Source organism: Penicillium psychrosexuale (assembly GCF_028828465.1).
Source record: "Penicillium psychrosexuale strain IBT 29551 chromosome Unknown utg000003l, whole genome shotgun sequence".
In the NCBI taxonomy this organism is placed as follows: Eukaryota; Fungi; Ascomycota; class Eurotiomycetes; order Eurotiales; family Aspergillaceae; genus Penicillium; species Penicillium psychrosexuale.
In genome coordinates, this window is record NW_026643188.1 from 3828783 (window position 1) to 3855759 (window position 26977).

The 26977-nt window shown below is 48.2% G+C and overlaps 12 protein-coding genes across 12 annotated transcripts; 5 read left to right on the plus strand and 7 right to left on the minus strand.

Annotated features, from left to right (window-relative positions):
• Window positions 1–136: 136 nt before the first annotated feature.
• On the minus strand, window positions 137–493 carry N7518_005311 (uncharacterized protein; the record flags this gene model as incomplete). The annotated part of the gene is made up of 1 exon (XM_057186238.1): window positions 137–493. One exon carries the CDS (start codon window positions 491–493, stop codon window positions 137–139), a length of 357 nt encoding a protein of 118 aa, XP_057043008.1.
• Window positions 494–1463: 970 nt separating this feature from the next.
• On the plus strand, window positions 1464–2306 carry N7518_005312 (uncharacterized protein; the record flags this gene model as incomplete). Its single annotated transcript, XM_057186239.1, has 1 exon — window positions 1464–2306. The coding sequence occupies one exon, from the start codon at window positions 1464–1466 to the stop codon at window positions 2304–2306; it is 843 nt and encodes a 280-aa protein (XP_057043009.1).
• A 54-nt stretch (window positions 2307–2360) lies between these two features.
• N7518_005313 (multidrug resistance-associated protein) lies at window positions 2361–7411 on the minus strand (the record flags this gene model as incomplete). The annotated part of the gene is made up of 11 exons (XM_057186240.1): window positions 2361–2979; window positions 3056–3136; window positions 3198–3387; window positions 3487–3912; window positions 4034–4149; window positions 4200–4271; window positions 4333–4444; window positions 4506–4820; window positions 4886–6049; window positions 6105–7140; window positions 7193–7411. The coding sequence occupies 11 exons, from the start codon at window positions 7409–7411 to the stop codon at window positions 2361–2363; spliced, it is 4350 nt and encodes a 1449-aa protein (XP_057043010.1).
• A 650-nt stretch (window positions 7412–8061) lies between these two features.
• Window positions 8062–8904, minus strand: N7518_005314 (uncharacterized protein; the record flags this gene model as incomplete). Its single annotated transcript, XM_057186241.1, has 3 exons — window positions 8062–8297; window positions 8340–8370; window positions 8437–8904. The coding sequence occupies 3 exons, from the start codon at window positions 8902–8904 to the stop codon at window positions 8062–8064; spliced, it is 735 nt and encodes a 244-aa protein (XP_057043011.1).
• Window positions 8905–10741: 1837 nt separating this feature from the next.
• On the plus strand, window positions 10742–11791 carry N7518_005315 (uncharacterized protein; the record flags this gene model as incomplete). The annotated part of the gene is made up of 4 exons (XM_057186242.1): window positions 10742–10809; window positions 10887–10904; window positions 10965–11185; window positions 11238–11791. The coding sequence occupies 4 exons, from the start codon at window positions 10742–10744 to the stop codon at window positions 11789–11791; spliced, it is 861 nt and encodes a 286-aa protein (XP_057043012.1).
• Window positions 11792–12968: 1177 nt separating this feature from the next.
• Window positions 12969–14278, plus strand: N7518_005316 (putative mitochondrial carrier protein; the record flags this gene model as incomplete). Its single annotated transcript, XM_057186243.1, has 2 exons — window positions 12969–13166; window positions 13229–14278. The coding sequence occupies 2 exons, from the start codon at window positions 12969–12971 to the stop codon at window positions 14276–14278; spliced, it is 1248 nt and encodes a 415-aa protein (XP_057043013.1).
• A 555-nt stretch (window positions 14279–14833) lies between these two features.
• On the plus strand, window positions 14834–16042 carry N7518_005317 (uncharacterized protein; the record flags this gene model as incomplete). Its single annotated transcript, XM_057186244.1, has 3 exons — window positions 14834–14907; window positions 14957–15190; window positions 15253–16042. 3 exons carry the CDS (start codon window positions 14834–14836, stop codon window positions 16040–16042), a joined length of 1098 nt encoding a protein of 365 aa, XP_057043014.1.
• A 701-nt stretch (window positions 16043–16743) lies between these two features.
• Window positions 16744–17910, minus strand: N7518_005318 (thiamine diphosphokinase; the record flags this gene model as incomplete). The annotated part of the gene is made up of 3 exons (XM_057186245.1): window positions 16744–17553; window positions 17651–17730; window positions 17796–17910. The coding sequence occupies 3 exons, from the start codon at window positions 17908–17910 to the stop codon at window positions 16744–16746; spliced, it is 1005 nt and encodes a 334-aa protein (XP_057043015.1).
• A 264-nt stretch (window positions 17911–18174) lies between these two features.
• Window positions 18175–19205, plus strand: N7518_005319 (coiled-coil-helix-coiled-coil-helix domain-containing protein; the record flags this gene model as incomplete). Its single annotated transcript, XM_057186246.1, has 3 exons — window positions 18175–18367; window positions 18505–18841; window positions 18896–19205. The coding sequence occupies 3 exons, from the start codon at window positions 18175–18177 to the stop codon at window positions 19203–19205; spliced, it is 840 nt and encodes a 279-aa protein (XP_057043016.1).
• Window positions 19206–19867: 662 nt separating this feature from the next.
• On the minus strand, window positions 19868–21363 carry N7518_005320 (uncharacterized protein; the record flags this gene model as incomplete). Its single annotated transcript, XM_057186247.1, has 5 exons — window positions 19868–20181; window positions 20234–20700; window positions 20769–20892; window positions 20943–21069; window positions 21136–21363. The coding sequence occupies 5 exons, from the start codon at window positions 21361–21363 to the stop codon at window positions 19868–19870; spliced, it is 1260 nt and encodes a 419-aa protein (XP_057043017.1).
• An 826-nt stretch (window positions 21364–22189) lies between these two features.
• N7518_005321 (uncharacterized protein) lies at window positions 22190–23467 on the minus strand (the record flags this gene model as incomplete). The annotated part of the gene is made up of 1 exon (XM_057186248.1): window positions 22190–23467. The coding sequence occupies one exon, from the start codon at window positions 23465–23467 to the stop codon at window positions 22190–22192; it is 1278 nt and encodes a 425-aa protein (XP_057043018.1).
• A 1715-nt stretch (window positions 23468–25182) lies between these two features.
• Window positions 25183–26547, minus strand: N7518_005322 (uncharacterized protein; the record flags this gene model as incomplete). Its single annotated transcript, XM_057186249.1, has 6 exons — window positions 25183–25735; window positions 25795–25849; window positions 25896–26032; window positions 26088–26259; window positions 26310–26349; window positions 26404–26547. 6 exons carry the CDS (start codon window positions 26545–26547, stop codon window positions 25183–25185), a joined length of 1101 nt encoding a protein of 366 aa, XP_057043019.1.
• Between the last annotated feature and the right edge of the window lie 430 nt (window positions 26548–26977).

A 26977-nucleotide genomic window follows, 5' to 3' on the forward strand; every position in this document is an offset into this window, starting at 1 on the left:
TCAGGTAGAGCCGGTGGACTTTTGATGATCATTGAGAATTGACATATATTTAAGGTGACGTGATCATGTCTTGCAAGTGCAAGTGGAAATGTATGTATAGTATACGTACATATCAAAACCCACCCTCTGCGTCCAGTCACCACATCGAGGCAGTTTTCCTCTGCCGTTGAAGTTGAAGTTTGAGTTTGAGTGAAGAATTTTCCTCCGCAATTTTCTTAAGTACAGCAATGGTAATATCTGGTATATCTGTCATAATCACCATACTTTCATCGTAGGCGAGGAACTCCTGCGCATCGCATGAGATTGACTTAATTATGGCGTCTCGAATCTCGGTCTCAAGAGGCGGAATGGTGATCCAAATTTGTTGCACAATCAATGGAAATCCCCTTGCGTTTTCGTAGATCCAATTCATAATTCGAGATCTCGCAAGGATTTTCAGACGCGAAATGTCAAACTTGTCGGCTGCCATGAACACTCCGAGGTTGTTCCACATAGCTGCATGAGGTTCCATATCATTACCAGAAGCGCACTTCCGATTTTGAAAGTACGAGCCATCTGTGTCTTCGTAGTCTTGGTGGTATAGAAAAGAGACAACCCGTTGAATAGTTGCAAGCTCATCATCTGGTAGATCAACATGTGATAGAGAGGCTTCCTTGTAAAAAAGTTAGCCATATGCAGCGATCACGGCAAAGGCTTGTCACATTACTTTGAATCCTCCTTTGACTGCAGCGTCAAAAAAGGGCGATTGTGAACAGACTATCGCACGATGTACCTGGAACTTCTGTCCTTCGCATGATATCGTCAGGTCTGAATATCTACCTGAATCCAGAAGACTTTGCAAGATTGGTTGAAGATCTGGAAACCCCATGATTGATGTAGCTACATGTAGGCCAAGTTCAACTCGATTCTACCATATATCAATTCTACTCCATCTGTCATTAAGAAGTCTTGAATACTATGACGTCAACACTAAGATCGTTTGCCGAGGAGTGGGTCATTCCTGAAATAAGCTTGAATACACTTGATCATCTCTAGACCCACCACTAAGATCTATCATCGGTCTCAGAAAGTCAGAAAGACGCACCACGTATAGTTCTGTATCTTACTACATCGTGTTACACGACAAGTCTCGTGGACACTAGGTCCCTCTATTGTTTAATGTACCGTACGAGCGGCACATTACGATATCTCTCAAGTTAATGCAGACAACCAGCGTGTTGCGTATTTACGGCGGCTTTTAACTGGACCAAGGGGTGCACAGACCACTGTCATTTGCCATACCAGCGGTCTGACAGAGCAATTTTGTTCACTTATAAAGGTGCAACTGGTTGGGTTGTGCGTCTTCCTTTCTACATCTGCCTTTTCAGAAAATAATTCGCCCTTCTCCCTCGAATAACCACGATGTGAGTGATTATTTGCTTTTGGTATATCTCAACCATTGACACTGCATAGTGCGTTCCAGAATGTCGACTCTGCCAATCGTTAACCAGGAACTGCAGATACTGGAGATTAGAGAGACCTACGAAGACTCAGGTTGTGGGTTCCAGTTCGCAGGGACTCTCGTTGTGTATCAAATAAAGGGCCTTTTGTACCATGCAAAGCTGAAAGGCCGTTGCTCTTCTCCTTCGATTGTCAATGCAGAGGACCTTATGAACGTTAAGCAAATTCCTGCGTCGGCCTACAATCCCAAATTTCCTGTCGGATTTACGCTATCGCCTGGATCCCTACCTAACGGTTGTCATGTCAAAAAACCCCAATTGATCAATTACGATCGGATTAGTGTAGGACCTCAACCGAATTTGATTGCAGAAGATATCCTCAGGGAAGCAAGGATTTACGAACTCTTAACGTTACACCCACATCCCAACATTGCTACCTACCTCGGTTGTCAAGTTTCTGACGGCACAATCACGGGACTTTGCCTTAAGAAATACCCTCATACCTTGATGAAAGAGGTCAACCCGGGCGGTCTCAAAAAGAGAGCACTTAGAAACATGCGGAAAGCGAAGGGGGAATACAGTCATTTCCTCACGGGCATTGAAAATGGCATTCAGCACCTTCACTCGTTGGGGTTGGTTCATAACGATATCAATCCAAGCAACATAATGATCGATGAGGAGAGAGCAATCATCATCGATTTTGGATCTTGCCGGAAGCTAGGAGAGAGCTTAGAAAATGTGGGCCGTACCTACGAATGGTACGATGACAAAATTCAGAAGTCTCTTCTAGAGAATGACTTGAACGCCTTGGAAGAAATTCGCATTTGGCTTGGCGTTAGTTCACAAGAATTCCAATTTGATGAATAGTTCAATTCATTTGAAAATCTGAGCCATTCTTCGGATCCAATGGGGAGGTCTCGATCAATATGCCTGGCTGTTGAGAAGGCTGCTAAAGATACTATCTTTCCGGCCAGCAAGTTTCCCGGGCCCATCCATCTCTATCACCTTTCCCTGATCTAGAACGAGGACTAAATCATGATCCATGAGCGTATGGACACGGTGTGCCACAGTAAGCACCGTGCATGAATGAAACGGCTCGCGTCGCAGAAGGGCCTGAACATGAGCGTCCGTTTCCATGTCGACACCGCTAGTTGCTTCATCGATCAGCAGGATCTTGGCGTTGCTCGCCTGTATCTTCAGTATTGCACGGGCAAGCTCCAGCAATTGTTGTTGGCCTCTCGATAGAGATAAAGTATTAGTTATCTCAGCGTCCAGTCCACCCCTGTCATCCAACACGCCCTTCCAAATCCCTACTCGGTCTAGGGCCGCGAAGATATCTGCATCGGGGAACTTTCCTGTGGGGTCTGTGTTCAACCTGACTGTACAGCCCACCATAATGAATGGATCCTGAGGAATGGTGACGATCCTTTCTCTGACCCTTTCAGGTTGGAGGGTGGCAAGATCGACGTTGTCGATCAGAATTGATCCATTCGTGATAGTGAGCATGCCCAAAATTGCGGATAATAGGGAGCTCTTTCCACTAATTTCTCATGACGGAAGGGTCAGGCCAGATCCTCAATATTTCACCGGGTAGATTACGCAGAGCTGAAACTTACCTCCCAGTGCGCCCACAAATGCCGATCTTCTGACCAGGAGAGGCCACGAGAGAGACACTCTTCAAAGCAATAGCTTTCGGACTGTTCAATCTCAGTTTAGTGACCTGGGTGAAATATACTCATTTGTCTGTAAAGTTCTTACTGGTACTGTGCACTAACTTCCGAGACGTGAATTGCGCCCCGATCTGGCCAATCGCTAGGTGGTTCCGTTTTTCCGCTTGTGACTTCGCTGGGAACCTCCATTTCAAAATCTCTGACTCGTGAGATTGAACCAAGTGATATCTCAAGTTGTGTCCAGCCCGATATTAAAGATGAGAGACTTCCGTTGAATGCTAACGATGTTTAGTCAGACAGGCAAAGACGATAGGTTGAAGCATTTGATAGAAGAATGAAGAGAATGAAGAACAGTTTCATGGTCAGACATGACTTACAGAGGATGCTGTTTAGTGAAACTCCGAGTAATCCCACACTAGTTTTCTGCCTCAAAAATACCGCTAGGCTAACGACAATAATCGCTTCTGCGGCAACAATCAGATCCAGGACCAGATTCAGCCAACGTTGGATGCAATTTAGCATATAGTATGTGCGTTGGGTGACATCTAATAGTCTTGAGTTCTTGTTCTGGAAGTCTTCTTCCCACCCAAATGCTTGAATTGTAGCAAGGCCCTCGACTGTATCAAGGAAATGAGAGTACAGTGGGCTTCTGCTTTCGAGGTCCAGAAGTCGGAGCTGTCGTGATGTTTTTAGATAAACATGCTGTAGCAAAAAGACAGCAAATATCAAGAAAGGGAGGGAGATAGCCATGTATTCCGATCCCGTAGCAATGAGTGCAGCGCTAGCAATTGATGAGAAAAGATCTTTAATCATAAGCATGCATATCTCTAAACTTAAGGGTGCCCATGATAATCGATAGATCTCATAGCGAGATCAAGGTAGGGATGGGACAAGTCGTGAAAGATTTAGGGAAGCGAGACTTACTTGAAACTGTGATCAACACGCCGATAGGCAATTGACTTTCTACGAGGGTCATGTCTTGGCTGAATCGGTTCAATATTGACCCATTGTCAACTGTTGAAAGGAACTGCGGTGTCGCCCTTCAGAGATCATCAGCAGACGAAGACCCGAAAAGATAGAATCATCATACCTAATAACGGTCCTCAGCACGACATAGTGAAGGCGGCGTGCCGTTGCGGGCGAAATTAGGATCAAGATAGCCCTTTTAAGTCGTAAGCAATTGGTTGTTTATGACTGGGCTCTATGGAGACCTCTTAACATACCAAACGTAGCCACCATTCCCGATAGTGTTGCAAATCGCGAGGAGGAAGTATATTGTGACATATAACGGCTTTTGACCTCCGCCGCGGTTAGCCCACCGCTCAAGCAAGATCTCTATGTGCAAAGCAATGTCAGTGGACATGCAAGGAGTAGTGGAATATGAAGTTTCACGTACTGCCGTATGTACTGGCGAAGACATTGATAGTCACGAAGGAAACAAAAATCATGGCCTTCGTCCAGCCGATGTAGCGCAAATAGTACCTATAAACAGCCGAGTCTCCCGTTGCTCTTCTGAGATCATTAATATCATTCGCTTTAGAGATCTCGGCTGCTTTCTCTTTCATCATCGACTTTGTACTTTCCTCCAAGCCCTCATCTGCTGCAGCATCGGGTAGCAAAGCTTGGTAGACGGTTCTCTCGCGGGCCTCTTCCCGGCGAAGATTCCCGTCCGAAAGAGCCAGAACTTGATCCGCATAAGATAGATAATCAACTGTCGAGTTGTCAGTGCACAACACTAGGGATTTGCGGCATCGGGGCTGTTAAAGGGAGCCCTACTCTCATGAGTCACCATCACAACGGTCGACATTGTTCTTCGCAGAAGTCCGTCACCTCCGAAGAGACGCTCCATTATGATGGCCTTTGTTTTCCGGTCTAGTGCACTGAGTACATCATCTAACAACAAAAGTTTCCTACGGGCATACACAGCCCGTGCAAGGGCAATTCGATGCATTTGACCGCCGCTGAACTTATTCCCGGATCCATTGCCGATTTGCGTGGCATCACCCTCAGGAAACAATTCCAGGTCTGGAAGCAGAGCACATGCATGAAGAACGTCCGCATACCATTCACAGTCAATACCGTGAGTGGTTACTGATCCTGTAGCAGTTACCCCGCAAATTGCTTCTCGGATGGTGCCCCTCGGGATCCAGGGGATTTGCGCGCAAAGGGCCGGGTTTTTGATTTTTACTGTAGTTACCCCTTTCTCGCAAACTGCTTGGCTAAGTATAGCCCGAAGCAGAGTTGTTTTCCCGGATCCCACTGGTCCCCGAATGATTACTAGATTTCCAGCTGGAACTTGGATGCTGATATCCCGCAGTACTATCTTTGCCGATGTAACTGGGCGGATATTGACTCGTTCCATAGATATGACGGGGAATGTAGGATCAGCAGTGCCGCTGCTCAAGAATGATATGGGTTGCAGCTCACCAGAGCTATCGCTCATGTGAATGTGAGTTTCTTCCGTGGTAATAGAAGTTGTATCTGGGTGATGCTGACCAGTCGGCACCATGAGAAATGATTGGATTCTATCAAAGCATCCCGTAGCGGCCGCCGTGGAAGGAACCGCACTAAGCAGCTTAGAGGCCGGGCTAGTGAGAAGTGTTATAATTGACAGACTGCTGAGGGTCTTGCTAACATCAAGTTCCTTTCCTTGAGCAGCGTAGACTGTGAAGGTCAAAGCTGGTGCCAATGCCCATGGTAGATTCTGGATCATGTTTTGCCAAACGATGCTCCATCGATACTTGGCCATTTGATGAGTTTCTTGGACTCGTTTGTTCTGTATGATATGAAGAAAGGTCTTACTCAACCCTATCCGCTTAACAGTTTGGATATCAGCCAGCATTGAACGGGTGATTGCGATGCGCTGCTGAACAGCATCAACCCAATTTTTCTGCTGCCCCCCAATATTCTTCGAGATATATGTGCTCCCTAGGCTAGATACTATGCAAAATTATCAGCAACCGGTAGCGTGATGTTAAGTGATTGGGATACCCACGGATCACGATAATCAATGGCATCAGACAAACCCATCCCATACGAAGAGCAAGCAGCGAAATGCCAATCGCGACCTCAATAGTACGAGCCCAGCATTCATTCAAAGTCACTAGGCAATCGATAATCCGGTCAATGTCGGTGGTCATGAGAGTAATTGTGGCCGAACGATCCTCTAGTGCCCCATCGGGGATGCGCAACGCATGGTCATAGATCATCGACGAAGCGGCCCCTCGGAAAATTGTCGTGAACCGATTTAGCATGTGGTTATACGACAGTGTAGAAAGAGCCATGCCCAGGTATATGAGAATAGTGGCGCCGATAAGACCGTAGCCATCGTTCAACGCGGTAGATGGATCATCAAGCCAGTTAAGCATGGAAGTGATCAGGAAGGGTTGCGCAAAAGTAAATCCTATCAAACACAGTCGAGGAAATACCACTAGTGCCAGTGAGGCCCTGAGAGCCCGACACATCTGCACTGGGAATTCGAAGCGGCGTGCCGGGTGCTGGCGTTGGATCCAAGCTTGCCGCGCCTTCTCGGCCGCGCCCGCAGATTCCAGAGGCTTATCCAGAACATCCAGATCCCCCACAGTGAGCAAAGATCGAAAACCAGCATGGAAAAGACGGTTCAACCACCACAGAAAGGACCGGTTCAAGATACCACTCGTTGACTCTGGTGGCAGATCACGATACGTACCAGTGAGGTACTTCTGCTTCCCCAGACTCTCCAGAAGAAGCATCGTCATCTTTGCAGCAACACTGGCCGTAAATAGACTGGGAATGAGACTTCCAGCGCGGGATAACCAGAGAGTTCTGGTCTGCACAATGTCGAAGAGTAGCGTGAGGACAAGATAGATGGCGAGGAGTGATGACGGTCTGACTGATCGCTCATCCTCCATCCACGATATGACTAAAATCTCCAATGCCACTGCAAGATTGATCGCGCCAGATGCCACGGAGATATGTGTAAAAGGCTTAGCATTCTGTGCCCAGCTAATGAGCAGGGCGAGTTGGATTGCGGCAAACACGACGATAGTTATCTGTGCTATGATATGAGTTGGACCTCCAAGGTAAAGGTGTGGAAGTTCTCACCAGTTTTGCAGATCTCAATTTGTTAAACTGGATTCGGACATCGCATTTCGCGAGAATATGTAGTCGAACAGGAGAAATGATGAGAAACGCGACCGCAGGGACGAGGCCGAATATCGCCTGCTCGAACAGAAGGGTGAAATCAAAGCCATCGCGGCACCCAGGATTCGTCACGGGGCCGAAACTATTGTCCGCCTCAAGCGGGCACCCTGAAGGTATCATACTGTGTCTGTCTGAATCGCATGAAAAGGGAGAGGGAAAGATGAGAAGTTGACACTTTTGAATGAGCTAGTAAGCTACTGCGGCGCGAAAATGATTTAATTGGCTGGGGACGCGTAACTTCCCGGGGAACCGTGTGGGGCCGGGCTTAACGGACGCCCGTGGGGACTCCGGTGTAGGCAGTGGCAGTGCTATAACATAAGCAATAGCGGGGACCTAAGCGGGTTAGTTAAGAAGAACAAGCCTCATTCCGATAGACTGGCCAATTTCAAACAACTTTGAATGGATACTAACTAAAGTAGCGGAAGAGCCGATGACAGAAGGACGAGTACAGCGAAAGGGTATTTTGACGTTTCTTTTTTGAATCTGCCCTATAAAATCCGAAATTCTTTTTTCCACATTAACCTTTCTTTCTCATTCTCACTAATCCCACCCTGCTACTCTAGATCTGGAACATATATGACATGAGCGAACAGTAGTCTTAACCTTGGTGCCCTCTTTGGGCCCCCAAAAGAGAGGGCAATATCCATCTGCATATTTCTCGTATCAAATCAATGATAGAGCAAGCCACAAACACCTTCAGATGCCAAAAAAACAAGTAGTCCACACCCCATGACAATATCTAAACAGAAAATGTCAAACACAATGTCCATCTACAGGCCACCAGCAGAGCAAATCTTCTTAGCCTCAGGGACACGCTCCCGGTACCGACTCGGGTACGCAGAGCCCTGCACCTTCTGGCAAAGCTTGCCAGTATTCATTTTCTTCCAGCCACTGACTTTCCTCATGATCTTGAAGAACTGCGCGGCCGACTTTGCAGCATCCATATCAGCAGCGATGTTGGGGTAGTAAACAGCCCGTTGCTGGAAGATGCCCACGCTGTCGTAGTCTTCGCCACAGCATCATGGTGATACTTGAGGGAAGCGGGGACCTTCTTGTTGGCGTAAATAAGAATTGTTAGACTTGAGGTAGTGTTAGCAAGCTTCTGTGTTGTTATATTTCAACTGAATGTGTATGTTAGCACTCACCTCAACAAGAGCGGTTGCAATTCCAGCGAGACAGCCCTGACGACCCAGGCCCTCTTTCTTGGCTTCTGTGATGATGGCCTTTGCGTGCTTTGTCTGGGTGGCCGAGAAACCGGGCAGATTGCTGCTGGTGCTGCGCTCGCTGAGGGTGCCTTCGCTCAGGGTGTCTTCGTCATCGACGGTGTCTTCGCTGAGGGTGTCATCGCTGGTGCATTCCTCGGTGACATCGCTGGAGAAGTCGGAAATATAGCAGCCGTCGGCGGTTTGGTGCCAGATGTTGCTGCCATCGATGGCAGTGCCAGTCGTCTGGCAGGCGATTTCAATGTCAGCTCCCTCCTCGTAGGTCTTGACTACGGAGTGAGAGGCTCCTGGACCAGAGTGGCAGTCGACGACGCTGCCAGTGACCGGGTAGGCATTGACAATTGGCATGAGAGCGGCAAATGCGAGTGCCAAAATGGGAGTGAACACCATTTTGAATGAGCTTTAGGTTATACTTGAAGTATATTGAGAAGTTGAGGCTGGTATTGAAGATTGAAGACTAGCCGATGCGTGATCTTGTGAGCTGATGGACAGAGGATCTTGAAGGGGAATCAATGAGCACTTTATATCTCTGCGATCCTCAATTCCTCGAGATTGTATACTACATCAATCAATTACTTTGTACATTGTTGCATGCTTCGGACCCTTGTTTGCCAGATTGATCCCGTGCTCTTGCCCCACGAAGCTCGTATAGAAGTGGAATGTAGAGAGAGATCTTCATGGTTTTTTTTCCCACAAAGCCCGTATCCCTAGTCGAGATTGCATCAAGCGAGATTAATGAATCTACATTCAGGAAGGCCATCCCGTATAAACCCTATAGGGAGTTCCCGTGTTATTCAAACGTCCGATGTTCGAAAGCTTAATCACCTGTCAGGGCACAACGTGCACGCCTAAAAATAGTAGGGCTTATCCGGGTACTAGGGTCGATTGGTGTAGATCACCGTATTCAGATTATGCACTTCAACTGATTCGCCAGTCATGTTCGGGGCAGATTTAGTGCGTGCTACATCGGAGGGATGCGCTGAAGTACCTCGTTTCATCTATAGTATAGAAGTAATTTCCGAACGCAGGAAGGGTTCGACAATAATATGGGTTTACCCTTGTTTTGCGACAAGCCTTTGTAGTGCATATTAAGCATCGGCTATTGTAATCCTTATTCATATGGTAATCGCAACTCGTATGCGGGGTACTACGTCGCTCATGGGGACCGGACCGAAGGAATAACGAGATTAGGCTGTGCTTGCTACCAAGGTCTCGTATTTCACAAGCGAGCTGGCCTTCGAGACATAGCAAATGCGATGAATTGCAACACGATCTTACAACAACGGTTATTTAGAACATAGTACTCTCTATGAAATCTAATCACTATCGGGGGATTCGGGAAATTCAACAAACTAGCCATCGACAACCAATGAAATACCAACAGCATTGGCTGTTGACATTGCTCGCGGTCCAGCTCGCTTTGAGATACGTTATGATTTTGTCACTTCTTGGCTCAAATCGGTCTAAATATAGCATTGAAGGAATCCAACCTCTGAAGAGTATTCCAATCAAAGACTAAACGTCCGAAAGGGCGTGTTTGCCTAGCTTCTGTAACGTGCTTCAATTTATAAGGTGTGATAAGTTGGCTTGACCTTGTCGAGAATCACGAGTCTCGATGGATACTGTTTTGGATAAATGATCGAGTCAAGTCATTGTCCACTATCCCCTCTGGTTAGTAGCTGAATCAACCCTAAGGCTGTGAGAGTTATGACTCTTCTACCCGATTCTATTGTCAATATTCCCAGGAGAGCTCCGATCAAGCTTGGATTATGTACCAATTCTGTCCAAGCCCCTTTGCGTTGACATTTATTCACCAAAATGTGTGACCTATCAAAATATAACTAATTATACATGAACTATTGAAGAATCCTGGCGTTAGTGCTAAAACTGGATCTCCTCAAGCGGGTCAGTCACACCGACTCGACTCGAGGCTGAGACAAAAAAAGAAGTCGAGAAGTATATAAAATCAAAGTGAAGAGGTTCTATAGATGTATAGATAAGGAATTGCATCATCCCGAATCCCCGACGTCACTACGGCAGAAGGCGGAGAGAGCGAAGAGGCGAAGCTGAGGCGTGTGTGTCCACGGCTGTGAACCTGTGCACTTGGTCTCCCCGCTCTCTCCCCAGCCACCGTCTTATCTGTCGCTTTCCACCTTTTTTTTGCTTCTGCCTTCTCCTTCATCTCGAGTAATTTTATCATCCTCTTCATCTGTGGAAAAAACAAGATATGGCTCCTCCTCCTTCCGCCACCTTGCCTCTGGTTGAGAGACTCAAGGCCTTGGCGCAGACCCTACAGTACGTTTCTCCAGTCCAAGGCTGAAATGAAGCTTCAATGCCTTGTTTATCCATACTAACGAGATGTCACGTTACAGGTTTGCCTGGTTCGTTGGGTAGGTCAATCTGAAGCGCACACCGACAAAGATCAGTTCAGGCCAACTAACAATTTTTAGACATGTGACACTTTTGCTCTCAGTCTTCCGCTACTCCCTGTCTTGCATCTTCTTCAACTACTACTCCTCTGCGGCACAGATCGCCTACCGTTTAACATTCGTCTCGGCCGCTGTGACTTATGGAATCGTCGTGTACAAGGGCCACTTCGCCCGAGGTGTTCAAGGCAGCCCTCTGGCAATTGTGTTGAAGCTCATCTCTGATGAGAATGTGCAATACCTTGGTAAGTGATCGGCTATGCGACAGCCCAAAATTCAAGCTTACACGTATTCTAGGGATGGCTCTGGTCTGGCTGTACTCGCGCCAGCTCATCCTGGCTCTTCTGCCTTTCAGCGTCTACTCGGTCTTCCACGTCGCAACCTACAGCCGCATGTACTTGATCCCTACCCTGCAGCCCGCTGCTCCGGCCGCCCCTGCCTCTCCCACTTCTCCCACCTCCAAGCCCGCTGTCAAGCAGTCTCCCCTCGCCGAGACCATTGGACGGTTCATCAAGCAATACTACGATGCTAGCATGGGTGTTGTCGCGACCCTCGAGATCGCCCTGCTGTTCCGACTTGCTCTGTCTGCTATCACTTTCTCCAAGGGTAGCTGGGTCCTCTTGGCCATCTACCTGTCTTTCTTCCGCGCCCGCTATGCGCAGAGCTCCTTCGTCCAGCAAGCTGTCCGCCAGCTTACTGCCCGTGCCGATGCCACTATCTCCCACCAGAGCACTCCTCCCCAGGTTCGCCAGGGCTGGGAGGCCATCAAGGGTATTGTGCGCCAGGGTTACGAGGTCACCGATATTGGCCGCTACATCTCTGGCCCTACCGCTGCCAAGAAGCCGCAGTAAATATCGATATGGTATGCCAGACACCTTGCTTTGCATGCTGGAGCTCATGACATCAGGAAAGAACATGGGTTTTTGGTTTGCAATGTTGCTGAGTCAAGGTGGCTGGTGCAAATAATATTACAGCTGTATCTTTCCCATTGGCATGTTCCCGCCTGAGCAAAGAACATGGAGGATGTCGGAGTGTGGGACGCCCAGGTCCCGACTGTAGAAAAGAAGGACGCGGAGGATTCCTGCCATGATGATGCTATACGCAATGACTTGTGTTTATTATTTCTAGAGTATTGCGATGCATAGTCTGTATTTGCTCTCCTCTTGTCAACATACCTTGTTTCGGATTCATTTCATTATTTCAATCACGGAGAGTCGTAGAGATCCGAAATCTAGTACAAAAGGGTGGGAGGGCTTCTGGGGCAGGAAGGCTGCAACGGAACAAGCGCTCAACGTCCTGCAGGACAGTTTATAACCGATCAATCTGGTCTAGACAAAGAAGATATCAGAGATAGACAGTTTTCCCGAGACATATTTGCCCGAATCAAGGTAGGTTAGTGCTTAGTTATACTAGACTCGAGGGGCTCTTACTCAACCCCGCTGATCATCAGGGTTCTTTCATAAAATGGCCTAGCGGTAACTGAAACTAAAGAAACCCCAAGCCCTGTGAAATTAGCTGGTTTTACTAGCATTGGACAAGCTCTATGCATAAGTTTATTAACAATGAGCATGCAATTACGGAGATATATAGTTGTGTGGAGGATATCAAGGACAATCAAGAAGCTCATTTGCGGCTTGTAGCAATTGACTATTTTATATCCTCACACATATAGAAAAAAATCTCTCCGATCAAATATACATAGTTGTTCATGCCATATGCTGTTTTTAGATCGTATCTCTCTCGAAATATCGAATGACTCCAATGACGGAATCCCGTGATTCGTGCCTGAGGCGACCGACTTATCGGGCTTGGCGGCGAAAAGAAGCCGATCAGAATTTTGGCTGGCGGAACAATCATCTTGCAAACAATACTAATCAATCCTTTCCCGGTCTCTTGTCACTCTTTCCTATTATCCTTACCTCCCAGGGGTGCTCCTCTCCCGCTCAATACCTCAGCCCCTCAGCACCCCCATATCCCAGTCTGGTCCCGACCAGTACCCTCGGGATCCCAATTTAGCATAATATTGCCATGAGCCTGACCTCGCGAGTGTTCGGCCTGTTCTCGACAGCGACTTCGGACTCAACAGCACCGCCTGCGGGGGACTCGAATACCTCGACATGGACACAGCAGACGCCAGTGGGTGGAACCGATGATTCAAGCTGCACTCTTCGAAATGGCGACCTCGCGCTGTTGGAGGACGAGGAACCTCGGCCGCCATACCTACATGTACAATTGCCCCTAGCGGCATCATATCATTGCCCAAGGACTGACCTGATTTGAAATTATAGGCGATGTTGGCCGGTGGCACCGGAGGAACATGTGGCGACATGTTGATGCACTCATTAGACACAGTCAAGACTCGACAACAAGGCGATCCGACCTTTCCGCCTAAATACACTTCCATGGGCCAGTCCTATTCAACAATTTACCGCCAAGAAGGATTCTGTCGCGGATTATATGGAGGAGTAACGCCGGCCCTGCTTGGCTCGTTCCCCGGCACCGTGATCTTCTTCGGCGTGTATGAATATACCAAGCGCTTGATGATCGACTTGGGGATCAACTCCAACATTGCATATCTATCAGGCGGCTTCTTTGCCGACTTAGCTGCGTCGGTTGTCTATGTGCCATCCGAGGTGCTGAAAACCCGACTCCAGTTGCAGGGCCGATACAACAACCCGCACTTCAACTCGGGCTATAACTACCGCAATATGCAAGATGGGTTCCGTCAGATCGTCCGCCAGGAAGGATTTTCGGCATTATTCCACGGCTACAAGGCCACTATATTCCGCGACCTCCCATTTTCGGCGCTTCAATTCGCATTCTACGAGAAAGAGCAATCTATGGCTAAACAATGGGTTGGACAACGGGACATTGGGCTGGGCTTGGAAATATTGACAGCCGCCACCGCCGGCGGTATGGCTGGTGTGATCACTTGTCCGATGGATGTGGTCAAGACGCGCATCCAAACCCAGCAAAACCCCCTAGAGCCTCCGTCCGGTTCTTCGGGCGCCAAACACACTGTTGAAAACGTACCGAAAGAAAGCCCACGGCCGCACACGTCGACACCATCACATTCCCACCCTTCGCGGGCACACTCGCGACCAATCTCCACATCAGGGGCAAACACAACAATCCCACCGCCGGGTACACCCCGACTTGACACTTCCTCCGTGTTCACAGGGTTGAAGATGATCTATCGAACGGAAGGTATTGCCGGATGGTTCCGCGGCGTGGGCCCACGCGGTGTATGGACTAGCATCCAAAGCGGGACTATGCTGGTTATGTATCAGTACCTGCTCAAACAGCTCGAGGCTCACCAGATTCTAGAAGAGTCTTAAGACCTTTCATCTAACTGCATGCATTTCCAAGGTTGCTGTTCTTTTTACATTTTTTTTGTCATTGGGAACTGGAGGCGTTGGATTCTTTGTCCCGATCTGGGATGTTATGACCCTGCTTTCAGCACTTTGTATACTGTGTACCCTACTCCGTGATAGATTATTAGACTGGCTGCGGCCTCCTGTACCATATCTTTTTTTCCAACTCCATATTGCATATATTGACATATCTATATTCCGGGTTCTATATCTGTTTAGACTAGTATCTAAGGAAGAAGGGCAAGCCACGTAATAACTAGATATCAACAGGAAATGCTTGGACCCTTCTATCATACAACCTTGGTTATATATTCTTAAAATACATATAAAAAAGAAAGCAAAAAGCCCAGCGGAATGACACTGAACAAAGGGAGTGAACGCGCTAAACCGTGTTTTGTTTTGGCGATCGGCGGATGTAAACAATTACCGGCCACTCCCCCTCCTTGCATCTTCTCTCCCCCCAGCATTTACTTTCTTATTTGACATTGGTCCAATTTCTACAGTGATATCGGATACATTATGTCTCTTCCTTATCTCAAGTCGCTGAAAAAGCCTGAGTTGGCCGAGTTGGCCGATCAGACCGAACTCCCACAGTAAGAACGAATGCGATTACGGCATAGACTGAGCTGATCAAATCTATAGCTACAATGACTATAACAAGAATGATCTTGTAGTAGTTCTGGACAGACACCTCCGTGAAAACCGCTCAATCTTCTCCGGACTCAAAAGCCTCTCTGAATACTACTTACGCCTGGCCTCTCCACCCCGCAGAGGAGGATCGCCCGTGAAGCGCGAATCCGCGCGAACCCCGGCACGAACCCCGGCACGCCGCTCTACTAAGAAGGAAGCGAGGGAAGAGGAAACAGATGAAAATAAGTAAGAGCGGCCTCAACGCGCCATTCGATCTATCGTCATCACGCATATATTAACCCACGCAGTAGCGAGGATGCGGAAGAAGCCGAGCCCAGCCCAACTGTAATCAGCCCGACGCCAGCTGTGGGGCGCACGAGCGCACGCCAGTCTGCGCGCCAAACACCCCAACAGACACCCCGTCAACCAGCAGTTCTCTCTACCGTCGTGGACCCAGAGCCATCACTGCCCGCATCTCCAGCTGCCATCACCGAAGCTATCGACGCACAGACGCTCAAGTTGCGCGAGAGAATTGAGGATGCATGGACTGCATCGGGCTTGGTAGAGCGGGCGCATTCTCTGCGAGCAACGCTGAGCAGCGGGAAGGCGGTTGAGATCATCGTGCTGCTGTTTGAGAGTGGCAGTCTTGCGAAAGAGTTGATCCCGATACGCTTCCTTACCACTACACCGGTTGTGCAAGCTGCACAGATTCCGGCGATTCGGGTCCGGGTTCCTGATTTATTTGTGCTGCTGGAAGGATCGTTCTGGGGGCCGTTTTCGCTGTGGTTCCTTACTTGTCTGCTTTTGCCTTTGATTTCTGCCTACTTTATCAACTTGAGCTGGAATGCTTCTAGCAGTGCGCGCCGCACCCAGTCTGCGCCTAATCTCGCCCAGTTTGATCCGTTGACTTTCAACATCGTCAAAGCCTTGCTCGTGCACATTGTGTTCGGCAAAGGTTTCAACTTCTTTGGTTTCTATAGTCGGTATGCTATTGGGAAGGTTATTGACTCCGTCCCTGGTGGAGACCTCGGTATCTTGACTGGATCTGCTATCGGCGGTGTGACTGCTCTGTACGAAGCTATTCTGCACCGCCCATAAGCGACAGAATATGACTTTTGTGAGGCTGTACAGGTTATCTGGCGAATGGTTCTTCAGTGGTTGGGCGTGTTTTATCTCATCCGTCTCCACCGTTGTTCTTTCTTCGTTTATGGGTTATGCGATATGCGATATTGGGTTTTTTCTTTGCCTTCTCCTTTATCTTTCTTGGTCTCCCGTTATAGCCAGAGCAGGCGCCTTGGGAGTTCTTATTCTGGTTCTTGTTCTGATCATCTCTTTGGGAGATTCTTCCCTGCTTGCCCTAATGACCGATTCATTATTTTCCAGTCTATGACAAGAATATCCGAGAGTAGTAGTATATTTATAGTCAAGTTTACGCATGCTGTGGACGGCTTTTGATGCTGGCTCAGGCCTTTGTTCTGTAGATAGGCGGAATGTCGTCAAACCCCACAGATGCCGACGACAGGGTTCTTGACAGGTGCTTGGAGTCAAGCGGTTCATGAAGAGATCGAAACAGAAGCCCACGTGGGGTTTTATATTGATCAAAACGCGCACGGGACACGCAGCGGTTGGTGGAAGCCAATTTAACAAATATGCTGCTATGGGTGGGGGCTGAATCGCAAATTCGCGATAGCGTTATGTGATTCTGACAGCCGAGGCTTCGTAAAGCGTTAGGCCCCGGACAGACTGCCGTGGTGGTTCCTATTAACCTCCGTACCCAATGTCATGCTTCACGCTCACGGTCACCTCTTCAACCTCTCCGCCAACTCCACTGTAAACAAAACCGGGACAGAGGTCTCAACCTCCACCTTGTCGGCGCGAATATGATTGCTCGTGGATATCTGCCCTCCAATCTCGGTATGCCAATTCTCCACATCCCACTCAAAGCCATGGGTTGTAATCTCGGCAGGTGACGAGAGGGGGATGATCCCGATATTCTCTTCGAAGAAGTATACTGGTTCTGGTTTTGGCTGTCGCACTTGCTCCTGCTCCTGCTCCTGCTCTTGCTCGCGCTTCCGTTTTCTCGGTGACTTGCTTACATTAGATCCCGAAGCTGTCGCGATATCTGCTCGTCTTGTTGCAGGCGTGTAGATTGTATTCTTCCCTGTTTGGATAATGAAGGTAATGCTTTCCTCGGAGACGAGATATAGGTTACCACCTGCAGCTGGCTTGGCATCAGAGGTGTCGGCTTCATTTTCACGAATCGAGCGTTGCTTCTGCGTCATCATGTACAAGTGGTGCACTTGGGAGAAAGCCTGATCCACACGGCCACCCAGACCGCCGAGGATCACAACTTCCAGAGGTGATTGATCAGATGGTGAGGTTGATGTGCTTTGATTTGCGCCATTGGTCTTTGATTTGGTCCGAGTGTTTGCTCCTTTTCGGGGAGAAGCCATGATCTCTGCAGCATGTACGTTGAGATATTTCAGACATTTCGTGAAGTCTGTTGAGTATTGGTCTGGATCTTGGAGGATGGGCACTCCGAGCTTCTCATAATGTCTTCGCACTGCGGGGCGGATAGAATCAAGGTCGCCGACAATGGAGTCAGGAAGCTATCTCTCTGGTCAGCTTGATCTTTTTGTGCTGCAGTTGAGAGTAAAGTTGCAGTCCAGAGAGACTATGCAATTAATGTCTATATATATAGCTTACTGCTTTAGATCCCTTTCCATTAACTTCTGGCATATCAAAAAGCCGATTGGCACCTCCATCGGCGCAAATAATATAGGATGCTGCATCGGCATTAGCATCTCTTATCCAAGAACTGCATCTATGCACAATTCATATAGAATCTTACCATATCTGCTCAACACTCCAAAAGCATTCTCATTGATTGGCTGGTTAAGGATGAGAAGAGCGTAAGGCGAAGGACTCCCCTCAGGACGGAAGAATCGGCTGGGATCCCACTCCATTGCAAGAGATGAATACAAACCAAATTGAAGTCCAAAAGACGTAAACAAACCAAGAGAAATCAAGGCCGAAAGGGTTGGTGGTGACGATATAATTATCTTGACCAAGCTGCAACGTGACTGGCTGACGCGGGTACGCAACCTCAGGCCAAAATCCACATCGCTTTCCAACTTCTCCATCCCGCGGTGTTTCGACTCTCCTCCTCTCAATCCCTTCTTGGTGGAACTCTCGGTCAATTCGATTGATCCGCACTCCTCTCACACATAATGTTCCGCCCCGCCGCTCGAGCGCTCGCTCGCGCGCCCGCTGTCGCAGCCCGTACACCAGCGAACAGACGATTGATAAGCACCGGTCCGACAAAGTCGAGAAGCTGGAAGAATACCTTCTTGCGATTGGGCTTGGCCGGTGGTGCTATCTACTACTACAACACGAGCAGTACTTTCTCCGAGGAGCCGAAGTGTACGTGTCGCCGATTGGAGTTGGGGTTTGCCCTTGTTCCTCGGTCCCCGGGGTTGCAAGCCGCGACAATCCCGTCACCGTCAAGGTTCTGAGTTTTGGAATCACAAATCGCTAACTCTGCTTCCATTTGGCTTTAGTCTCCATCCTTTCTTCGATCCGGAAACAAAATGTTGATGATGCCAACCCCCAGACTCTCGACTCCATTACTCCCAAGATTCGGCAAGAACGAGCTGCCGCGCAGGCCCAAAAGAACGAGTCTGCTGCTTTGGAAGGTGGACTGAATGCCCAGGAGCTCCAGGAGGAGGCTGGCCAGGAGGCTGCGTTCAACCCGGAGACCGGCGAGATCAACTGGGACTGCCCGTGTCTTGGAGGCATGGCCCACGGGCCATGCGGAGAGGACTTCAAGGCTGCGTTCAGCTGCTTCGTCTACTCCGAGGAAGAGCCAAAGGGTATCGACTGCGTTGAGAAATTCAAGTATGTTTTACTGTCATTTTGAAGGCAGTGGTCCTGTGCTAACAATTTTTGCAGGGGAATGCAAGACTGCTTCCGGCAACACCCCGAAATCTACGGCGCCGAGCTGGAAGACGACGATGAGCCCCAACCCCAGTCCGATGCTCCCCCCTCCGAAGCTCCCGCTACCCCCGAAGCTCCCTCCACTGCCGCCGAGCTAGATGCGTCGTCGCACCCCACTGAGAAGCAGACCCGCGCCAAGGATGTCAACACCCAGGTGAAGACCGAGACCGTTGCTGCAGGCGATAACGTCGAGGGCGACACCCTCGTCCCCAAGGCCGAGCTTGACGCCGAGGAGAAGAAGAAGAAGCAGGCTGGCAAGGCTTAGAACCGACCTGCCGAATCCCTGCATCCTGTTTGACGCCACCCTCCCTAGAGACAAGCCTACTGCTTGATCTCTCTTCTGTAATGCATATCAGGGACTGGGATTGGAGTTGTGTATTATATAGACCTTTCTGCCATCTCTCCATCTCCCGTATTGCCTTCGGTGCATTTTCCCCTCCTGATCTTTCAGCATATCCATTCCCCCGATCTGCGCTCCTCTGTGTTCTTCCCGATACTTCCTCTCTGTCAATGTGTAACTTAGTGTACTGATATGCTTTACGCTCTTGTCCCTTGGACAAATAAAAGAAAGAGAGGAAATCTACTAGACTTGTTGCATCATCAATTTCCATAACGAAATATTTCTGTTGAGAGAAACGGGGGGATCGTGGGATTCCACAGGCAGCCCTCGCCCTCCCCCCCCGGTGTCTCTTTCAAAAGCAAAAAAATGCATGATACTTCGCGCTAGAGTAATAGCTGAAGATTTAGGGGAATTAAGGGAAAGAGAAATCGATTTCATAAAGAGTAGCATTCCCAATAAATTTAGAAAGGGAATTCTATAGAACAACGTCCTCTCGGACCATCTCTGCCCATATTAAATATCTAAAACCACCTGAGAAGTATAAAAATGGAGTTTATTGATCTTCCTCTTCTTACTATTAGGCTTATTCAGGCCAACTCGCATTCGATCAAGCTCTCAACACTGTCCAGCGGCGTCCAAATTTTAGTAATTTTGAGGCCAACTGGCTCAATAATTTGATGCCACTGCTGTTCAGTCCGCTCCTTAGCAGCAAGATCCACCATCATTATTAAGTCCAGAGAAGTAGCCTGCCAGTGGGCCCCGGTATTGGGAACAACGTTCTCATTGATCAGCAACTTGCTGTATCCGGGTGTCATGGCGGCGACCAATTGTGACAAGATTTTCTGGCATATCTCGTCATTCCAGTCGTGCAGGACGGAGTGCAAGAAATATACTCGTGCGCCTACAGATATGTCAGCTACTAGCTAACGCTCTCTGTGTGTCAATCCACTCACCCTTGATGGGCTGTTCTTGGTAGAAGTTGTGGGCCATGGGCTTAATTGCCGGGTTCAACGACTTGATATCATTCAAAACATGCGGTTGGTCTTGCAGGATCAATTTTCCTGGTGTGTTTGGCCACTTCGATACGAACTCGTCTAGATCGTGCCCTTTGTTTCCCCCAACGTCCACGATGAAAACGTCTTCCTCGCCGGTCTTTGCTCCCTCGATGAGAGTTTGTACTGGGTAGAAGTTTCCATCCATCCAGCTAGGTCTACCTTGGTGGTAGGCCGACATGAGATTGTTGAATTGAGCGCCGAGTTCGGGATAGTCGGGGTTCTTGCCGTTGAGGAATTCGAAGAAGGGGTATTCGGTTTTAAATCCTAGGGTAAACGGACAGTCTGTACCTTCGGTGGGACTTCGATAATTGTTTTTCTTGAGCCAGGTGGGCAGCGCATTGATTGCTGGGAGGGTGCATCCATTACTGCCAGCGGAAATCAAGTCAGTACACCAATATGGACGGGAGAACAACCTAGAGGTGGAACTACTTACATGCACGGCCAAGCATCATTGTACCGCTTAATAGCCAATGTGGTAGTTAGCCCGTTGCGGCCATACTCATCCATACCAGTTTCGACAAAGACCCCCATTGTGGCGAGATGCTTCATGATACGACCTTGGAAATTATGAGCGTCATAATTATTTGACTTGAAAGTTATCACTGACCGAGAAGTTCGGGTTCCGCGTCTGTTATTGCTGCGAGCTCTGCTACCGTTTTAGGCTTGTCAGTCTGCGCTAATATGCAGAAGATCCCCAGATCGATGCAGGTTTCAATGCCGGCGAACGCTGTGGGCTATTACGCATAAACAATCGAATAAGCATTCTTGGTTCCTGAACTAAGATCTCTGTTCTGACGTACCTGGGCCCAGCAGTATCGTAGCATGGTTTCCTGTGGTGTTTCCATTGCCTGTACGAGAGACCGGGCTGTCTCTAGCAGCTTCAGGCGCGCATCGGCGTTGCCATTTCTGTAAGCCTGGGAATGAGATTCAATTTCCTTTTGCAAATGCACCAGTTTCTCGGGGGCGCTGGGTGTAATGGCAACTTGGGGATGAATAGTAGGTCTGTTTGATAAATCGATGACTGCCATTTTGAACGTTGTCCGTGAACTTGGAACAAACACCTTGCACCGAGAGCAAATGGCAAAATTAGAACGGAAGTATGAACTATCCCCAGCATCTGGCTAGATGAGGGGAATTGCTGTCTAAGAGCGATCATTTGTGACAAAAGTCCCGATAGTTAGCTAGTTAGTTAGGTATCTCATGCTTAGATAAAATGTGGGCTAATGCTATAAGGGGTTATTGCATTGTCATTGTTTATTTTCGTCCCGAAGAATAATGGAGCCAGTCCAACTAAACCACTTATAGATGAGTGAACAGGGATGATCCCGTGTCTACCATTTAGCATATGCGGGTCTACGATATAGGACGAAAACTTGTTTACTAGACTGGGATCAGCACACTAAAACCACTTGCAGTTACTGGATGGAGGCTTGGCAGGACCATGATGCATGTCACTAATGCATTTTGCCCCGTAATTTATGCCAGAGCAGGCCAATTGGATCTTGTCAAGATTCTAGTCACCCTCGGTTTCAATGCTGATGCATATAGGGTAACAAAGGCACAGGCGGCCGACTATTCTTGTACCTATATCAAAAGTGAGGGTGAATGACCAAATTCTTGTCGGAGGTGGTTTGGCTCTTCAATTGGACAACGGGAGCTATACCACCCCCTTCTATCAGTCTGTCCACTTAAAGTTGGGTAGAAATATTGACGGGCCTCGTAATACATAATACATATCATTATTCTTGTTTATGACAGCGATATTGCAAGTAAGTTGCGTCGCGCCGAGAACGTTGAGCTAGTCACTGTGAACCAAGGCGAGATGGTTCCAGGCGATATCCGCAAGAAGATTGACTACCTAGCGTCAAATGGCCACATCTTATCCGCCCTTTCCACTGTCATGTCTTCACCGCGAGACTCAGCGTCTTTGGCAGTCTGTATCCATTCATCATACGCTGCGCGATGAACAGCCCTCGCAGCGTCCCATGCATCGTTCGGGATCCATCCGTGAGAATCTGTATCAAGTGTGTTTTTTAGCCATAATTTCAGTGCTTGAACGGACTCAAAATCTTCGTAGTCTCGAGCATGCTGCTTTAATTCCGCTTCTGTGGGAGTATATGGACATGAGCCCTCTAGGCCTAGCTCTTCCCAGCCAGTCGAAAGTTCGATCAATTCTTGGCGGATAGCAGCAGCGGAGTCGCTCCATGTTGTTTGGCTGTAGTGAAAGAGTCGGAAAAGAGTTGGGTCAAGTAATCTTGCGGGGCGGAGTTTAGGAGTAAGGCCTGTCATGATCACATCGTATGTCTGGTAGCAGATGGATGTATCTCTCAGTTCTCTTTCCTGCCGCTTAGAAAGTTCAGGGTCATCTTGATCGTTCTCGGATGAATCTTCGTCGGGAATGACCGAAAGCGCAGCGAAATCGGGTGTCTCATTGGCATAGATAAACGCGGGCTCGACGCTTGTTGATTGCCAATCTATCAGGCCAGTAATAACGGTTGGTTCGTTGGCTGAGACGAAGATATTCCTCTTGTGGAAGTCCGGGTGGAGAAGAGCTGGAGTAGTAGCATCCTTAATGCGCTGATCTTCGATTAACTTTTGTATCACCTCTTGACTGATTTTCAATAGACGGATATGATCTTGGATTGATCCTTGATGTCGCAGAGTCTCGCGACTACTAGTGGCTGCTGTGGGCAAACGAGAGAAAGCGGTATCTATCAAGCCATGATAATAACTTGCGAGGTCTTTCCAAGGTCCGCAATTGGGACTTGGGCCACCGTAGAGCTCGTTTTCCCCTGAATTCCGGTTCCAGAAGACCGGACTGCAATGTGGCCCTATACAGAAGCCCTGTTCAAAGGGAACCTTGGAGTTAGAGTCTAGAGGTGCATCTGCGAAGTATAGACTCCCATAAGCCGGGAAGTCCAGAGAAGCCATCTTTTTCAATGTCAATGAAAGCGCTTTGGTACACAGCATATGCTGTTCCGTGTTCATTGCAGGCCACACTTGGTGTAGTTGAACACCCGCCACATGCTCCTGGATGATATATTCAGTCCCAGTCGGATTAGAAGGATCATCGTTCCAGTCGAGAATTTTCGGGATCGGAAGTGAGATCTTGGACTGTACTATAAGAGACATAATGCAGTGAGCATGTCAGCCATATCCCGGTATACTGATGAGTCTTACAATAAGTCATCGTTGCAACTTCGGAGTTGGTCGTTAGCCTTGGCGGACCAGCAATACTGGTGGGTATCCTTGCTATAACGCAAGGTCCATTGTCCATTGTTAAAAGAAAGACTCGGTTGAATCCACCTTCTCGCTTCTCGTATTTGATAATTTTGGTTGCTCCTGGGCATGCGCGAATGGCCCGCTCACACAGCGCTGAGAAGTCAAACGCAATGTAGCGCGAGTCTCGCTCGAGGTTGTCCCGATTGAGCCATCTTCCACCAGTGTACGAATGCGGATCATCGCCTTCAAATCTAAAGTCAGCGACAAAGTCCTTAAGCAATTGCAGGGAATTCAGGTTACTACTAACGAAGAGTTGGCTGTTGCGAATCTGTTCCTGGGGATGAGCTGCGGGGCCTGGGATGGGGCACAGGGGCGTTGGTTTTGTTTCCTATGTCAGATAATGGTCGAATGGAGTAATGGAGGCAATGCTGAGTAATTGACGAGGGAAAACCGGACCGTCGCCAGACTCGGAGCATATTGGCTAGCTGGTCTTTCTTTTCTTGGGTTCGAGGTTGGATGCTCTTCAAATCTACACCGCCTGGCACGCGCCTGTATGGGCGACGGATCGGACCACAGCGTATGGCTAGCTGACTAATTTTCTGCCGAGCAGAAAATTAGTTTTGTCGTAGTTCCACAGCTGTAATGAGTATACAGCAATTTATATTTTCTCTAATTACTCACTTTCCAACGGTCGCATTAAGTTCAAATTTGAAGGTCTAATTAATTAAAATGCCTCTCTCTAAAAGAGTTACAAATCTCAAACTAATTACGACTATTAGAAGCTGATAAGCAAGCATACCTGAGTAAGTAAGCAAGTAAGTATTTTAGGAGGAAAATGTCTTCCTAGACCGCCTTCCTATTAAATATACTGCCGACTAGGAGTTTCAAATCGGTAGAACTAGGAGAATTCTAAAAGGCGGTGAATTCTGGTATAGGGTACCGCGACATATCCACCGCGCATCTACGGGCCGCCAGCCTCGGTCCTCGGCATAGTACCAAAGGGCCACGAGTGGGTCATTGAGCAAATCCCTTCGGTGGATGGCGAGAATCAAAGTAAAACGGTTCAATTTATATTGCTCTATTTTAAGAGTGAAGCAGCAAAAAAGGAGTCGAACGCGCGCGAACGGAGTACGATCGTTTGGGGCATATTGAAGCCCATCGATACTCAGTATCTGATTTTCTCATGATTACAGCAAGTGTGGCCAAACCGAGGCTGCTGGCGGCGCAACCCATTGTCCGGTTTGAGACAGGATAATCACTCGTTCGACCAATAACTTTACACGTTGAAGAATATCATTAGAGAATTGTAAGATTTTGACCGCTCAACTGGCAAAACTGAGAACTCGTCGGGTCATAATAAATCACGTGAACAGGCCAAGAGACACTGAAGAGGTATGGACTCCCAAAACGCCGAAGATTGACGAGAAAGAATATAACAAAACAAGTTTGTAATTAAGCGCACCAAACTCAGCATCGTAATGTCAGCATATCATTGATGATGAGATCATGTTGACCAGACAATGGCACTCTCGTCACATCACAAATATCGATAGAGTGACAGTGAGGACTCTCTCACCACCTTGGAAATTTTTCATCACTTATACAAACGGAATTAGTTCACACCTTTAAGAACTCCCCTGTTCATGCTTAAGGGTATACTCCGTCGTAACCCGAATAGCTATGGGGTCATGCTGTCCATCACTAACCCCCACGCCCTGATTTCCCTCAAGAATATACTCCTCACTCCCCGCCCCGGAAGCGCGTCTCGCCTTATCTGCATTCAGGACACTGTCCAGCTCAAACCCGCCACTCTTCCGAGACCGCGACGAAACAAACGTCTTCGTCTTCCCGGAAGTTCCATTGCACGCATCACTGTTGTAGTAATGGCTCTTAGAGTTCTTGCGGTTCGTCGAGCCCAGCCAGCGCGTGTTGCGGAAGAGCGGTTTGATGCCGGGTAGGGAGACGACGATGGCTGCGACGAAGCATTCGCGGTCTGCCCAACCGAGTGCTGTGCCGAGGTTTGTGATCGACGAGAGTGAGTAGTAGGCGCGTAGAATCGTGCAGATCATAATGAAGACCCCGGAGGAGAACATCACAACCAGGATTATTTTGCGTTCGATTGGGATTTGAAGTTTGGCAAGGATTGGGATTGGGATGAGGAGTATGCAGGTGTCGGATCTGTTCACCATAGTGTTAGTATGGGGTTCTGGGTCTGGGGCCTTTTTGGGGTGACTTGCATTACGTTGAAAACGGCGATGACAATGTAAAGAGGTCCGCGGAGAGTGCAGCTGTCTGTTTCGGTTAGTTGGCTGTCGGGTGAATAACTATCGAGACTTGCCTCCTGCGTAGGGTTTGATCTGCCAATTTCGCTCAACTGGCCTGCAGATACAGATATGCGTCAAGAGGCAAATCAACCAGGTAATCAGGCAAAATGCTGCAGTTGCTGTAACTAGGTGACGGTGCCAGGTTCCGTGTCTGTGAAGTTTTAGATATGCTCAATAGACCGTTGATGGGTGACAAGTTGACATACGTGAGTTTCCAGTAAAGACATAGAAGAACACCCTTTAGACACCAAATATAGCAGATGTACCATATCCAGTTCATGAAAGCCAGCTTCGATCCGAGGATCATATCAGATATTTTGCTGTCTGGGACAAGCATAGCTGTTTGCTCGTCTAGTCCGATGTTGTTTCCATACACCCCTATTTCAACGTTAGCTGTGTTGTAAGGGGTAATTATGGTTGGTATTTACCCAGCAGATAGATGATAGCAGTCATCGTGGTCCAAAATAGCTGCCATGACGCTGTTAAAACAAACCTAGTGAAGCTTGGGGAAACTGAACATACCATGCCAGCAACAGCAAAAACATCATCCAGCTGGAGCCCGCGAAGGCCTCCTATATTTAGTCGGGCATATAGCCGGACTAAGAGGAAGAGCATGCCAATTCCATATTCAGTGAAAGTCTCAGCTGTCAAGGCATCGGCGGACATGGTGAAAATTCAGAACAATGACAATGTCCGTTCGTGACAAAAGCAATCTTGGATGCCTTGACAATAAGATATAACACTATGGAGAAAGGATCTCCCGATATTAATATCAATTGATCAGAAACGGTGCGATCAGACTGGATCTATCACCTCCAGCTTCTTACTACAACATGAACCTCGCTAGGTATCTTCGCTCCGATCTACTTCAAGATCAGACCAAAGGTCTAGGACACACATTCGTTGTAGGATCACTCTATGCCATTCAGTTCACCAAACTCGAGGGATTTGTCTCTGGCATAAGGTACTGTCGATAGGTGATAGATAATTTGCTTATAATCACTCTGATGTCGCGATGATTAGGGACACTACTACTCTGTACAACATACGGATATTTTCCGCAATCGTGTGGCACATTCCTGAAAAGGATTTGACA